Source organism: Triticum dicoccoides, chromosome 5A, assembly GCF_002162155.2.
Source record: "Triticum dicoccoides isolate Atlit2015 ecotype Zavitan chromosome 5A, WEW_v2.0, whole genome shotgun sequence".
NCBI lineage: Eukaryota > Viridiplantae > Streptophyta > Magnoliopsida > Poales > Poaceae > Triticum > Triticum dicoccoides.
In genome coordinates, this window is record NC_041388.1 from 709,474,449 (window position 1) to 709,489,909 (window position 15,461).

A 15,461-nucleotide genomic window follows, 5' to 3' on the forward strand; every position below is an offset into this window, starting at 1 on the left:
GTGGTTTTTGCGTAGGTAAGAAACGTTCTTGCTAGAAACCCATAGCAGCCACGTAAAACATGCAAACAACAATTAGAGGACGTCTAACTTGTTTTTGCAGGGTATGTTATGTGATGTGATATGGCCAAAAGGATGTGATGAATGATATATGTGATGTATGAGATTGATCATGTTCTTGTAATAGGAATCACGACTTGCATGTCGATGAGTATGACAACCGGCAAGAGCCATAGGAGTTGTATTAATTTATTTATGACATGCGTGTCAACATAAACGTCATGTAATTACTTTACTTTATTGCTAATCGTTAGCTGTAGTAGTAGAAGTAATAGTTGACGAGACAACTTCATGAAGACACGATGATAGAGATCATGATGATGGAGATCATGGTGTCATGCCGGTGACGATGATGATCATGGAGCCCCGAAGATGAAGATCAAAAGGAGCAATATGATATTGGCCATATCATGTCACTATTTGATTGCATGTGATGTTTATCATGTTTATACATCTTATACATCTTATTTGCTTAGAACGACGGTAGTAAATAAGATGATCCCTCACTAAAATTTCAAGAAGGTGTTTCCCCTAACTGTGCACCGTTGCGAAAGTTCGTCGTTTCGAAGCACCACGTGATGATCGGGTGTGATAGATTCTTACGTTCGAATACAACAGGTGTTGACGAGCCTAGCATGTACAGACATGGCCTCGGAACACATGCGAAACACTTAGGTTAACTTGACGAGACTAGCATGTACAGACATGGCCTCGGAACACAAGAGACTGAAAGGTCGAGCATGAGTCGTATAGAAGATACGATCAACATGAAGATGTTCACCGATGTTGACTAGTCCGTCTCACGTGATGATCGGACACGGCCTAGTTGACTCGGATCATGTAATCACTTAGATGACTAGAGGGATGTCTATCTGAGTGGGAGTTCATAAGATGAACTTAATTATCCTGAACATAGTCAAAAGGTCTTCGCAAATTATGTCGTAGCTCGCGCTTCAGTTCTACTGTTTAGTTATGTTCCTAGAGAAAATTTAGTTGAAAGTTGATAGTAGCAATTATGCGGACTAGGTCTGTAAACTGAGGATTGTCCTCATTGCTTCATAGAAGGCTTATGTCCTTAATGCACCGCTCAGTGTGCTGAACCTCGAACGTCGTCTGTGGATGTTGCGAACATCTGACATACACATTTTGATAACTACGTGATAGTTCAGTTAAACGGTTTAGAGTTGAGGCACCGAAGACGTTTTGAAACGTCGCGAAACATATGAGATGTTTCGAGGGCTGAAATTGGGATTTCAGGCTCGTGCCCATGTCAAGAGGTATAAGACCTCCGACGATTTTCTTAGCCTGCAAGCTAAGGGAGAAAAGCTCAATTGTTGAGCTTGTGCTCAGATTGTCTGAGTACAACAATCATTTGAATCGAGTGGGAGTTCATCTTCCAGATGAGATAGTGATGTTTCTCCGAAGTCATTACCACCAAGCTGCTAGAGCTTCGTGATGAACTATAATATATCAGGGACATATATGATGATCCTTGAGATATTCGCAATGTTTGACACCACAAAAGTAGAAATCAAGAAGGAGCATCAATTGTTGATGGTTGGAGAAACCACTAGTTTCAAGAAGGGCAAGGGCAAGAAAGGGATACTTCATGAAACGACAAGTCAGTTGCTGCTCAAGTGAAGAAACCCAAAGTTGAACCCAAACCCGAAACTAAGTGCTTCTGTAATAAAGGGGAACAGCCACTGGAGCAGAATTATCCTAGATACTTGGTAGATGAGAAGACGGTCGATAGAAGTATATTGGATGTATTATGTTGATGTGTACTTTACTAGTACTCCTAGTAGCACCAGGGTATTAGATACTGGTTCGGTTGCTAAGTGTTAGTAACTCGAAATAAAAGCTACGGAATAAACGAAGACTAGCTAAAGGTGAGCTGACGATATGTGTTGGAAGTGTTTCCAATGTTGATATGATCAAGCATCGCACGCTCCCTCTTACCATCGAGATTGGTGTTTGTGTTGAGCATAGACATGATTGGATTATGTCTATCGCAATACGGTTATTCATTTAAGGAGAATAACGGTTACTCTGTGTATTTGAATAATACCTTCAATGGTCTTGCACCTAAAATGAATGGTTCATTGAATCTCGATCATAGTGATACACATGTTCATGCCAAAAGATATAAGATAGTAATGATAGTACCACCTACTTGTGGCACTGCCACTTAAGTCATATCAGTATAAAACGCATGAAGAGGCTCCATGTTGATGGATCTTTGGACTCACTCATTTTTGAAAAGTTTGAGACATGCGAACCATGTCTATTGGTGTATATGCATGAAGAAACTCCATGCAAATGGACCGTTTGGACTCACTTGATTTTTGAATCACTTGAGACATGCAAATCATACCACATGGGCAAGATGACTGAAAGCCTCGGTTTCAGTAAAATGGAACTAGAAAGCAACTTGTTGGAAGTAATACATTTTGATGTGTGCAGTCCAATGAGTGCTGAGGCGTGTAGTGGATATCGTTATGTTCTTACTTCACAGATGATTTGAGTAGATGTTGAGTATATTTACTTGATGAATCACGAGTCTGAATTATTGAAAGGTTCAAGTAATTTCAGCTTGAAGTTGAAAGATCATCATGACAAGAGGATAAAATATCTATGATATGATCATAGAGATGAATATCTGAATTACGAGTTTGGCACAGAATTAAGACATTGTGGAAATTGTTCCACAACTAATACAGCCTGGAACACCATAGTGTGACGGTGTGTCCGAACATCATAACTGCACCCTATTGGATATGATGCATACCATGATGTCTCTTATCGAATTACCACGATAGTTTATGGGTTAGGCATTAGAGACAACCGCATTCACTTTAAATAGGGCACCACGTAATTCTGATGAGATGACACCGTATGAACTATGGTTTAGAGAAACCTAAGCTGTCATTTCTTGAAAGTTTGGGGCTGCGACGCTTATGTGAAAAAGTTTCAGGCTGATAAGCCCGAACCCAAAGCGGATAAATGCATCTTCATAGGACACCCAAAAACAGTTGGGTATACCTCCCGTCTCAGATCCGAAAGCAATAAGGGATTGTTTCTAGAATCGGGTCCTTTCTCGAGGAAAAGTTTCTCTCGAAAGAATTGAGTGGGAGGATGGTGGAGACTTGATGAGGTTATTGAACCGTCTCTTCAACTAGTGTGTGGCAGGGCACAGGAGTTGTTCCTGTGGCACCTACACCAATTGAAGTGGAAGCTTATGATAGTGATCATGAAACTTCAGATCAAGTCACTACCAAATCTCGTGGGATGACAAGGATGCGTACTACTTCAGAGTGGTACGTAATCCTGTCTTGGAAGTAATGTTGCTAGACAACAATGAACCTACGAGCTATGGAGAAGCGATGGTGGGCCCGTATTCCGATAAATGGCTCGAGGCCATAAAATCCGAGAGAGGATCCATGTATGAAAACAAAGTGTAGACTTTGGCAGAACGGCTCGATGGTCGTAAGGCTGTTGAGTACAGATGGATTTTAAAAGGAAGACGGACAATGATGGTAAGTATCACCATTAAGAAAGCTCGACTTGTCGTTAAGATGTTTTCCGACAAGTTCAAGGAGTTGACTACGATGAGACTTTCTCACTCGTAGCGATGCTAAGAGTCTGTTGGAATTATATTAGCGATTACTGCATTATTTATGAAATCTTGCAGATAGGATGTCAAAACATTGTTTCCTCGATGTTTTTTCTGAGGAAAGGTTGTATGTGATACAAACCGGAAGGTTTTGTCAATCCTGAAAGATGCTAATAAGTATGCAAAGCTCCAGCAATCCTTCTAGGGACTGGAGTAAGCATCTCGGAGTTAGAATGTATGCTTTGATGATGATCAAAGATTTTGGATTTATACAAAGTTTATGAGAAACTTGTATTTCCAAAGAAGTGAGTGGGAGCACTATAGAATTTCTGATGAATATATGTTGTTGACATATTGTTGATCAGAAATGACATAGAATTTCTGGAAAGCATATAGGGTTATTTGGAAAGTGTTTTTCAATGGAAAGCCTGGATTAAGCTACTTGAACATTGAGCATCAAGATCTATAAGGATAGATCAAAACGCTTAATGGTACTTTCAAATGAGCACATACCTTGACATGATCTTGAAGGTGTTCAAGATGGATCAGTCAAATAAGGAGTTCTTGCCTGAGTTGTAAGGTATGAAGTTAAGACTTAAAGCTCGACCACGGCAGAATAGAGAGAAAGGACGAAGGTCGTCCCCTATGCTTAAGACATAGGCCCTACAGTATGCTATGCTGTGTACCGCACCTGAAATGTGCCTTGCCATGAGTCAGTCAAGGGGGTACAAGAGTGATCCAAGAATGGATCACAAGACAGCGGTCAAAGTTATCCTTAGTAACTAGTGGACTAAGGAATTTTCTCAATTATGGAGGTGGTAAAAGAGTTCGTCGTAAAGGGTTACGCCGATGCAAACTTTGACACTAATCCAGATTATTCTGAGTAGTAAACTGGATTCGTATAGTAGAACAGTTATTTGGAATAGCTCCAAATATAGCATAGTAGCTGCATCTGCAAGATGACATAGAGATTTGCGAAGTACATACGGATCTGAAAGATTCAGACCCGTTGACTATAACATCTCTCACAAGCATAAACATGTTCAAACCCAGAACTCATTGAGTGTTAATCACATGGTAATGTGAACTAGATTATTGACTCTAGTAACTCTTTGGGTGTTAGTCACATGGGGATGTGACCTTGAGTGTTAATCACATATCGATGTGAACTGGATTATTGACTCTAGTGCAAGTGGGAGACTGTTGGAAATATGCCCTAGAGGCAATAATAAATTAGTTATTATTATATTTCCTTGTTCATGATAATCGTTTATTATCCATGCTAGAATTGTATTGATAGGAAACTCAGATACATGTGTGGATACATAGACAACACCATGTCCCTAGTAAGCCTCTAGTTGACTAGCTCGTTGATCAATAGATGGTTACGGTTTCCTGACCATGGACATTGGATGTCATTGATAACGGGATCACATCATTAGGAGAATGATGTGATGGACAAAGACCCAATCCTAAGCCTAGCACAAGATCATGTAGTTCGTATGCTAAAGCTTTTCTAGTGTCAAGTATCATTTCCTTAGACCATGAGATTGTGCAACTCCCGGATACCGTAGGAGTGCTTTGGGTGTGCCAAACGTCACAACATAACTGGGTGGCTATAAAGGTACACTACAGGTATCTCCGAAAGTGTCTGTTGGGTTGACACGAATCGAGACTGGGATTTGTCACTCTGTGTAAACGGAGAGGTATCTCTGGGCCCACTCGGTAGGACATCATCATAATGTGCACAATATGATCAAGGAGTTGATCACGGGATGATGTGTTACCGAACGAGTAAAGAGACTTGCCGGTAACGAGATTGAACAAAGGTATCGGGATACCGACGGTCGAATCTTAGAAAAGTAACATACCGATAGACAAAGGGAATTGTATGCGGGATTGATTGAATCCTCGACATCGTGGTTCATCCGATGAGATCATCGTGGAACATGTGGGAGCCAACATGGGTATCCAGATCCCGCTGATGGTTATTGACCGGAGAGTCATCTCGGTCATGTCTGCATGGTTCCCGAACCCGTAGGGTCTACACACTTAAGGTTCGGTGACGCTAGGGTTGTAGGGATATGTATATGCAGTAACCCGAATGTTGTTCGGAGTCCCGGATGAGATCCCGAACGTCACGAGGAGTTCCGCAATGGTCCGGAGGTAAAGAATTATATATAGGAAGTGCTGTTTCGGCCATCGGGACAAGTTTCGGGGTCACCGGTATTGTATCGGGACCACCGGAAGGGTCCCGAGGGTCCACCGGGTGGGGCCACCTATCCCGGAGGGCCCCATGGGCTGAAGTGGGAAGGGATCCAGCCCAAAGTGGGCTGGGGCGCCACTTCCCCCTAGGGCCCATGCGCCTAAGGGTGGGGGAAACCCTAAGGAAGAGTCCTAAGAGGGGAAGGCACCTCCTAGGTGCCTTGGGGAGGAGGGATTCCTCCCTTGGCCGCCGCCCCCTAGGAGATTGGATCTCCTAGGGCCGGCGCCCCCCCTAGGCCCCCCTATATATAGTGGGGGAGATGGAGGACTTCTTACCTTGGCCTTTGGTGCCTCCCTCTCCCTCTCCAACACCTCCTCCTCCTCCATAGTGCTTAGCGAAGCCCTGCCGGAGTACTGCAGCTTCACCACCACCACGCCGTCGTGCTGCTGCTGGAGCCATCTTCCATCAACCTCTCCTCCCCCCTTGCTGGATCAAGAAGGAGGAGACGTCGCTGCTCCGTACGTGTGTTGAACGCGGAGGTGCCGTCCGTTCGTCACTAGGATCATCGGTGATTTGGATCACGACGAGTACGACTCCATCAACCCCGTTCTCTTGAACGCTTCCGCGCGCGATCTACAAGGGTATGTAGATCCACTCCTCCCTCGTTGCTAGATGACTCCATAGATAGATCTTGGTGACACGTAGGAAAATTTTGAATTTATGCTACGTTCCCCAACAGTGGCATCATGAGCTAGGTCTATGCGTAGTGTCTATGCATGAGTAGAACACAAAGTAGTTGTGGGCGTTGATTTTGTTCAATATGCTTACCGTTACTAGTCCAATCTTGATTCGGTGGCATTGTGGGATGAAGCGGCCCGGACCGACCTTACACGTACTCTTACGTGAGACTGGTTCCACCGACTGACATGCACTATGGTCAGACGCTTCGCCCACGCTCCGGCACTCCGCCATGGTCCGGAGCAAGATCACGTACTACGCCATGCTGACGCCGGAGCGCCGCTACGAGATCCAGCAGGAGATCCGGCCGAGACAAGCCGCGCGCGCCGCCCGCATCGCTTCCGGGTTGCCTCCAGACTCGTCGAAGCCAGAGGATGAGGAGCAGCCGGGGGAAGAGGAGGAGGAGGAGGAGGAGATGGCTCCGATGGAGGTGGAGGAGCTGGAGGAGCCGGACCAGCAGGTGCTAGCCTTCAACTTGGAGCAGGCGGAGGCGGAGTTCGCCGTCGCCCAGTCCGACGAGATGTAGAGCAGCAGGCCATCCTGGAGTCCATCCAGGATGAGGCCTATGTGGAGGCCAACCGGGCGTTCCTCCGGCGGGAGTAGGCGGAGTCCGACGCGCTCTTCGCCGAGCTCGACGCAGAGATAGAGGCGCAGGAGGCTGGAGCGAAGCAGCCGGAGGCGCCAGAGGAGCTGCAGCTGCAGCTGCCGCCCGTGCTGCTGGAGTCGGGCACGGAGATCGTCGTGATCTCCGACGAGGAGTAGCTAGAATCGACATAGTACGTAGGTTCTACTTCTTTTGCATGTCTTTGTATGGATATAAGAATCTAGTATGAGATGTCCGGATGCAAGAAGTGAAATTTGAGGCGTGCCCGGTCACTGCCCGCAGACACGCCCGTGCGCGTCCGCGGGCGTTTGAGGGGCCATATTTGTCATATGTGGTTGTAGATGCTCTTAGGAGGTTAGTGGTATCCCTGTGATGCCCCCGATTCAATCGTACACTAATCATGCACGCAAACGTGTACGATCAAAATCAGGGACTCAAGGGAAGATATCACAACACAACTCTAAAAATAAAATAAGTCATACAAGCATCATAATACAAGTCAGGGGCCTCGAGGGCTCGAATACAAGTGCTCGATCATAGACCAGCCAGCGGAAGCAACAATATCTGAGTATAGACATAAGTTAAACAAGTTGCCATAAGATGGCTAGCATAAACTGGGATACAGATCGAAAGAGGCGCATGCCTCCTGCCTGGGATCCTCCTAAACTATTCCTGGTCGTCGTCAGCGGCCTGCACGTAGTAGTAGGCACCTCCAGTGTAGTAGGAGTCGTCGTCGACGGTGGCATCTGGATCCTGGGCTCCAACATCTGGTTGCGACAACCAGGTAGAAGGGATAGGGGGAAAAGAAGGAGAAAGCAACCGTGAGTACTCATCCAAAGTACTCGCAAGCAAGGATCTACACTACATATGCATGTGTATATGTGTAAAGGGGCATATCGGTGGAATGAACTGCAGAATGCCAGAATAAGAGGGGGATAACTAATCCTGTCGAAGACTACGCTTCTGGCAGCCTCCGTGTTGCAGCATGTAGAAGAGAGTAGACTGAAGCCCTCCAAGTAGCATCGCATAGCATAATCCTACCGGGCAATCCCCTCCTCGTCGCCCTGTTAGAGAGCGATCACCGGGTTGTATCTGGCACTTGGAAGAGTGTATTTTATTAAGTATCCGGTTCTAGTTGTCATAAGGTCAGCACGCCGGTCTAAATCCTATGCGCGCAGGGGTCTATGTTAATTTTCAAAAACATGAAGCACCGTCACTATGAATCGAATCGGCGACCTCACTCATAAAACGTCATTCGTACAATCACTGCGCCACGGAGCATGATCTGTTAATCTTCAACTCTTCTAGACTTTTATTTCTTCCTTCCTTTACTGTTTTCTTTTTGCTTTTTCCCCTTTTCCAGTTTCGTTTTTAGTTTTGCTCTTTTTTTCTTCCAGATTTCCTCCTTCAATGATTTTCATGTTTTTTATTTTCTTAAATGTCTGAACTTTTCCAAATTGATAATGTTTTTAAATTTTTGATGAAATCTTGTTTTCAAAATCAATGAACTTCTTTTAGTGAACTATTTTTAACGATTGATGATTTTTTTTGAACTCGGTGACTTTTCTTTCAAATTCGATGAACTTTCTTTAAATTTGCTAAACTTTTTTAAAAAAAAATTGATGAACTCTTTACAAATTTGATTAAATTTTTTATGGACATTTCCTGAAATTCGATGAACATTTTCTCAAATCGATGAACTTATATTCAAATTTATAAACTTTTTTCAAAATCAATGAACATTTTTTCAAATTTGGTGATCTTTTTTGAAAATTGGTGAACTTATTTATAGCTTCAGTGAACCTTTTTTTAATACCGATGAACTTTTTTCAAATTTGATGAACTTTTTTCGAAATTCGATGAACTTTTCGAAAATTTGATGAACTTTTTTCGCATTGGATAAACTTTTTTCCAAATTCTATTTTTTCCAAAATTGATGAAATTCTTTCACGTTTTGTGAAGTTTTTCAAAATTGGTGAATTGTTCCTAATCAATTAACTTTTCTTATCAAATTGGATGAACTTTTTTCAGAAACGATCATCTCTTCCAATTTGTGAACTTTTTGCAAAATTTGATAAACTTTTTTTCATAAAAAATTATAAAAATGCAGGTGTATTGCATAATAAATATTGCGGCTGCAATAGTTCTTTAAGTATTCGTGTTGCTGTTAGTCACAGTGGTATAGGGGCTCTAGTGGTTAGCTGAACCATCTTTCGAAGCAGCGACACGAGTTCAAGTTGCTCGCGGGGTTTTGCCTGTCTTTTTTCGCGAAAACAGTTTCTGCGCTGGGCCGGCCCACTTGCGTTTGCTGTAGGCGCCGGTTCAGTTCTGCGGCGCTTAAAGCGCTCAATAGGAGCTCCCTCAGGGGAGCGATTGCCAGTGGCAGCGCGCTTTTTTGGCGTTCTAAAAACTCTAGATGGGCCGGCCCAGCGCGCTTCTGCAGCGCCAAATAGGATTTGCTCTTCGGAGTTGCATCATGACGCGAGACATAACGACCTCTCGCCTGAACAGGCCGAGAGAAAGGACCGGCCCAGCGTGAGGGGCTGCAGGCCTTAAATTGCTTATTTTCTTTTATTCTTCACATTACTTTTCCTTTTTAACTTTTATTTATACTTTGAAAACTTATATATATATACATTACAAACACTAACTTACACAATTTTTTAAAAAAGGTCAAACATCCATTTGAAAAGTGTTGAACCTGTACAGAAAAATGTTTTACATGTATAACAAAAATGTATGATGTGTATGAAAAAAGTAGACTTCAAAACATATATTCGAAAAAAATTGTTAATCATGTATATACTTTTTTTATAACATTTATATATTTTCTTAGATGTATGCAAAAGATATATAATGTGTAAAAAAACAATAGACATCAAAAAATGTATTTTAAAAATTATTAATCATGTATTTAAAAAATGTTAAACGTGTACAAATATTTTTGGATGTGTAAACAAAATGTATAATGTGCATGAAAAAAAATTAGACATCAAAACCTATATTTTGAAAATATGTTAATGATGCATATAAAAATGTTTAAACCTATTATTTTTTATATATAACAAAAATATTCCTCATGTACGAAAACAATAGGCATCAAAATTTGTATATAAAAATATTTTAATAATCTATATAAAATATGTTAAATGTGTATGCAAAAATGTGCTTCACTTAAAAAGCATACAATGTGTAATGAAAATTAAACTTGTGTTAAAAATGTATAAATTAATAAATAAGGAAAACCAAAGATAAAATAAAAAAACAGAGGAAAACTTGTGCAAAAAAGAAAAAGAAACAAAGAAAACAAGAAAATTGGAGAGAAAAAATAAAGAAACAAATCAACCTACAAAGGGAAGGAAAAAGGGAAGAAATAACCGCAGTTAAAATTGAGAGAAAACAAGTAAAACAAGTGAAAAAAACTATAAAAAACATGAGTAGAGCGTACCAACCTGTGGTTGGTTGGTTGGTTAGAGGGACAGTGGTATCCACAACTCACCAGGGTTCAAGTCCCGGTGCTTGCATTATTCTTGGATTTATTTCAGGATTTTCGCTGAGGTGCTTTTAGTGGAGGGAGACGTTCTGATTGAAGACAAGGCTCCTACAGTGACTTTGCAAATCTCAAGATGATATGGCGGCTCAGTCTCTTGAATGTGCTCATAGGGGTTAGGGTGTGCTTCTGTGCATTCATAGGGGTGAGTATATGCACGTATGTATGAGCGCTTGCGTTTGTACTGTTTTTTTTTAAATATATAGGTAACGGGGCAGGCCATATGCGTGCATGCTTCTGGCGATACGGATGTTATTACTCGCTATTAGCGACATATAGCATTTGCGTCGGCGTTGGCTGGCCCGCCGCTTCCCCTTCCAATTCCAGGTTGAAATAGCCCAATAGAACTCCACTGCACCATATGCTTCCACGGCCCAGTATCACGTTTCCTTCGCATGCGCGGGCATATGCTTCCTCGGCCCAGTATCACGTACCACGACACCACGAGTCCGCAGCCTTCTCCGCTCCGCTGCAACTTCTACGTACGATCCAAACCAAGCAGCGCATCAATGGCATCGCCACCGTCGTGGTCCGATGATCTCCTGGATCTCTTCACCGCCGGCCTCCATGCGGCATGCAGTCCCAGGCGGCGCTCCATTGCTTCTAAGCCGTCTTCTTCGCCGTGGTCGGAACTCCCAGAGGATATCCTAGGCCTCGTGTTGGCCGGGCTCCCTAACCTGGCAGATCGCGCCCGCTTCCACGCGGTGTGTCGATCCTGGCGCTCCTCCGCTCCCCCTCCGCCGCAACTACCATGGATGCAGACGGTGCTACGTTCCTGGCAAGCAGTTTCCTCTCAGCTTCCATGGCAGCAGTGGCCTTGGAATTGGATTCACTCCGTGTGCCGCCGTCCGTCCATCCCCTCATCACTGCCGCAGCGGCCTTGGATCGTGCTGCCCGGCGGCTTCTACAATCACGACGGTATCTACACTTACATTAAAGAGTGCACAGGACACGGGTAATTTTTTGTATCTTCATAGTTATACATCCTCACATATGTAAAATTTTCTTTTGTAATCTAATGTATGGATGATTCTCCTCCCAGATCCAACGCCACTGGCAATCAGGAGTACACCCCGTTCAAACGCTCCAACATCAACAGCTCCTTCCCTGACAACTTGCGATGCAATAGTTAACAGTTACGCCATATGCATGTCACAATGCAGCAATCGGATACATTTTTGTTTGGTGATGCTGCAATAATAGGCGTTGTTATCAAGCAGGTTTGTGCTGTCCACGGTGACGTAGAGACGATGGTTTTCATTTTGTTTTCATTGAGCTGCAGATAATTTCATTGACCTTAAGTATCGCTATCATGCTTCTTCCTATTGTGCATTACTCAGGGCCGTCTCCAGGAATTCGGGGGCCCGGTGCGAAAAGAAAAATGGGGCTCTAAATTTTAAAAAATATACAATTACGCAAGCATAATCACCTAATTATGTAATTAAAATTTATATTATTTCATACAATGCTTAGAATATTCTGAAGTATCAATGCGAAATACTAAAACCAATAAACTGACCTCATTCTCTATTGAAAAGTGTCATCCGTCTTGTGTTCCTTGAAATGAAATCTTCAATTACATCTTCATAATTAATCTTCTCCAAGACATCATTTTCAAGTGCTATTGTCGCCAAACCATTGAGTCTTTCTTGTGTCATAGTTGAACGCAAATATGATTTCAGCAACTTGAATTTAGAGAAGCTCCTTTCCGCAGTTGCAACAGTTACAGGAATGGTTAACAAAATCCTGCACGCAATAATAGCATTAGGATAGAAGGGGCGCTTCATTAGAATCTCAAGAATATCAACGGGGCCCATAGATTTCTTAACTAAATCCTGGATAAAAATTAACTCGTAAAACAATTCAGCTCCATCAATATCTTTGTGTTCTCCATTTTTAAGTGCATCCTCAAGATTAACACAAGCAGCCAGCAAACTCTTATCATCCATAGATCGCAGCCTATCTGAAGTAAATAAGAAACCAAAAGTTTTTTCATACCCCTGATATTGCTCAAACCTCCTGGTAAGTGAAACTATAGCTTGATCGACCACTTGTAGAAAATAATTGACCCTAAATGACTCCTCTGCAGATTGTGAAGCAATAGATGCATCATCTGCACCCTCATCGAATTGTCTTCTTCTTTTGATTTTCCGCTTGGTGCGGAACTCTGGATGAATATCCATCTCAAGTGCAATTTCTTTTGCATCTTCCAATGCTTTTGAAAGAGCCTTTTTCTCTATACTTCTTGAAAAAGGAAAGCAGACCCTTTATAGACTCTATTGCAATATCAATAAGCATGTCCTTTGATTGTAGCTGCTTGCTGACCAAATTAACAACGGATAATATATCATACCAGATAATTATTGACACTAAAAATTCAAAACCACCAAGTTCATTTTCTGCCAATGATTGTGCTTCACTACTTGTCAATGGATCCTTATCAGTTTCAGCCACTTGTAGTAAAGCCTCCCTTATTTCTGGCATTTGAATCCGTATAGCCTTAACACTCTGAACATGACTCTCCCAACGAGTAGATGACAATGACTTGACAGTCAACTTCTTTAAGTTATCTTTGAGAATTTGCCATCGTTAGTCGAATTAGCAAATATTGTATAGATGCGTTGTATAATTCCAAAGAAGTCTGTTGCTTTACAACAAGACTTCGCCATATCGCATAGTGCCAGATTTAGACTATGACAACCACAAGCTGAATAAAATGCCCTTGGATATTTGTCCAGAAATTTCTTTTGTACCCCTTTATTGTTTCCTTTCATATTTGACCCATTATCATAACCCTGCCCTCTCACATTGTCCACATCAAGGCTAATATTATTCAACTCCTCTTCTAGAACATTAAACAAACCTTGCCCAGTGGTATCATTCACCTCCAAAAAGCCTAAGAAAGATTCTTCGATGCAAACAGAAGCAGAAGATGTATCTACATACCTAATTATCAAAGACATTTGTTCTTGGTGGCTTGCATCAGGAGTACAATCAAGAATAACTGAGAAATATTTTGCTTCCTTTACCTTTTCAATGATTCTTAACCTGATGGCAGTAGCGAGCATGTTTATTAACTCATTCTGTATAGAAGGGCCAAGGTAGTGATCACAAATTTTTTCATTGGTGATGCGGTCAACATGCTCTTTGATAACTGGGTCAAATTCAGCCAACATTTCAATCAGTCCTAGAAAATTCCCATTGCTCTCTTGGTACAACTTGCTATTGCTGCCACAAAATGCTATATTATGTTCTGCAAGAAATTTTACAATCAACAAAATCCTGAGCAAAACTTTTCTCCAATGCTCCTTTTCCTTTTCAAGTTCTCGCTGAGCAACTTTGTCAACTGTTTGATTCTTCTGCATCCTGAGACGGAAGTCATACCATGCAGTCATATTTGTGATATGCTCTCTACTTGATTCATGCTCTTTTAGTCTAGCCCCAAGATGAATCCAGTCACTTAAACCCTCATTTGCTAGTTGTCCTCTCCCATGCCCCCTTTTTAATAATTTGCAACAGAAACAAAATGCTTTATCGAGGCCGCTGTTGTACACAAGCCACTCTCTGTCAAACTTTTCTCCATTTGGGAGAATTCTACTAAATGATAATGCAGAAAACCTTCTAGAGAACTTGTCATAAGGACCATACTCAATATCTTCTCTTTTAGGATCCTTTTGCAGCAAGATATCAATCTTTTTCGGACCAAGTCCATCCCAATTTCTAGGATCAAATATATCAGGCTGAACGGAATTATTCATGTCATCCGAAATATTAGGATCATGATCTTCATCTAAAATATTGACATCATTACCTTCATCAATTTCTGTAGCGGCAACCTCAACCTCTTGCGCATTATCAGCAAGACCATGACCACCTTCATGAATTTCTGCAGTGACAACCTCAACCTCTACTGCATTATCATCGTGACCATCATCAATATTACCATCTGGAGTATGATTTTCAGAATTATTTTGGGGTACTATCACAGCCCATTTATCAAGAGCACCCCTTTGAATTTCAGCATCTTCTTCTAATTTCTGTTTCTTCTTACGCTTGAAGGCACCAGAATCATACTTTCTTCCAGAACTAGAATGCATGATTATTTCTGTTTCAGTGAAATATATACTCTTTCAATTTATTTGAACTGATGAGCTCACATGAAATATAGGCTTGTGACATGTATAGGTAGTTCAAAAAACTTACAATCAGATAGAACCTTGATTTTGTACTTGGACGATAGTACGAGCAACTACTGAAATTCTCGAATCTGTGACTACTTCTGAACTTGAACGACTGCACAAAAAATCGCTCCCAAACATATTAACACAACTCTGTAATTTGTATCAAAATTAGAGAAAAGGGGAGAGCGTAGGGAGCAGGGAGGGCACCACACCGGTTGGTCTTCTGTTCCTGACTTCCTGTTGGGCGGCACCGCGGCAGTGTCGGCCGGCCGCCGGCGCGACGGCATCCAGCGCTAGAAAGTAGTCCGCTTCTTGCCCGTCGCCTCGCTGAACCTGCAAGGTTGCAACGCGATCGGCCGATCGCCACCGAGCCGCCGATTCAGTCGGAAGCGATGGGGAGATGGAAAGCCTAGCGATCAGGCAAGGAATAGGAAGCGGAAGTTACGGAACGTACTGCGCTGGGGCTGTCGTTTCATCTACGATCGATCAATCCACGCGACGGGAAAGCCTAT

At 42.4% G+C, this 15,461-nt stretch overlaps 1 protein-coding gene and 1 pseudogene across 1 annotated transcript; one reads left to right on the forward strand and one right to left on the reverse strand.

The window, feature by feature from the left end:
- Window positions 1-11,021: 11,021 nt before the first annotated feature.
- Window positions 11,022-12,048, forward strand: LOC119298581. Its single transcript, XM_037575932.1, has 2 exons — window positions 11,022-11,723; window positions 11,811-12,048. Exons 1-2 carry the CDS (start codon window positions 11,164-11,166, stop codon window positions 11,899-11,901), a joined length of 651 nt encoding a protein of 216 aa, XP_037431829.1. The 5' UTR covers window positions 11,022-11,163; the 3' UTR covers window positions 11,902-12,048.
- A 240-nt stretch (window positions 12,049-12,288) lies between these two features.
- On the reverse strand, window positions 12,289-15,236 carry LOC119300565 (annotated as a pseudogene).
- Between the last annotated feature and the right edge of the window lie 225 nt (window positions 15,237-15,461).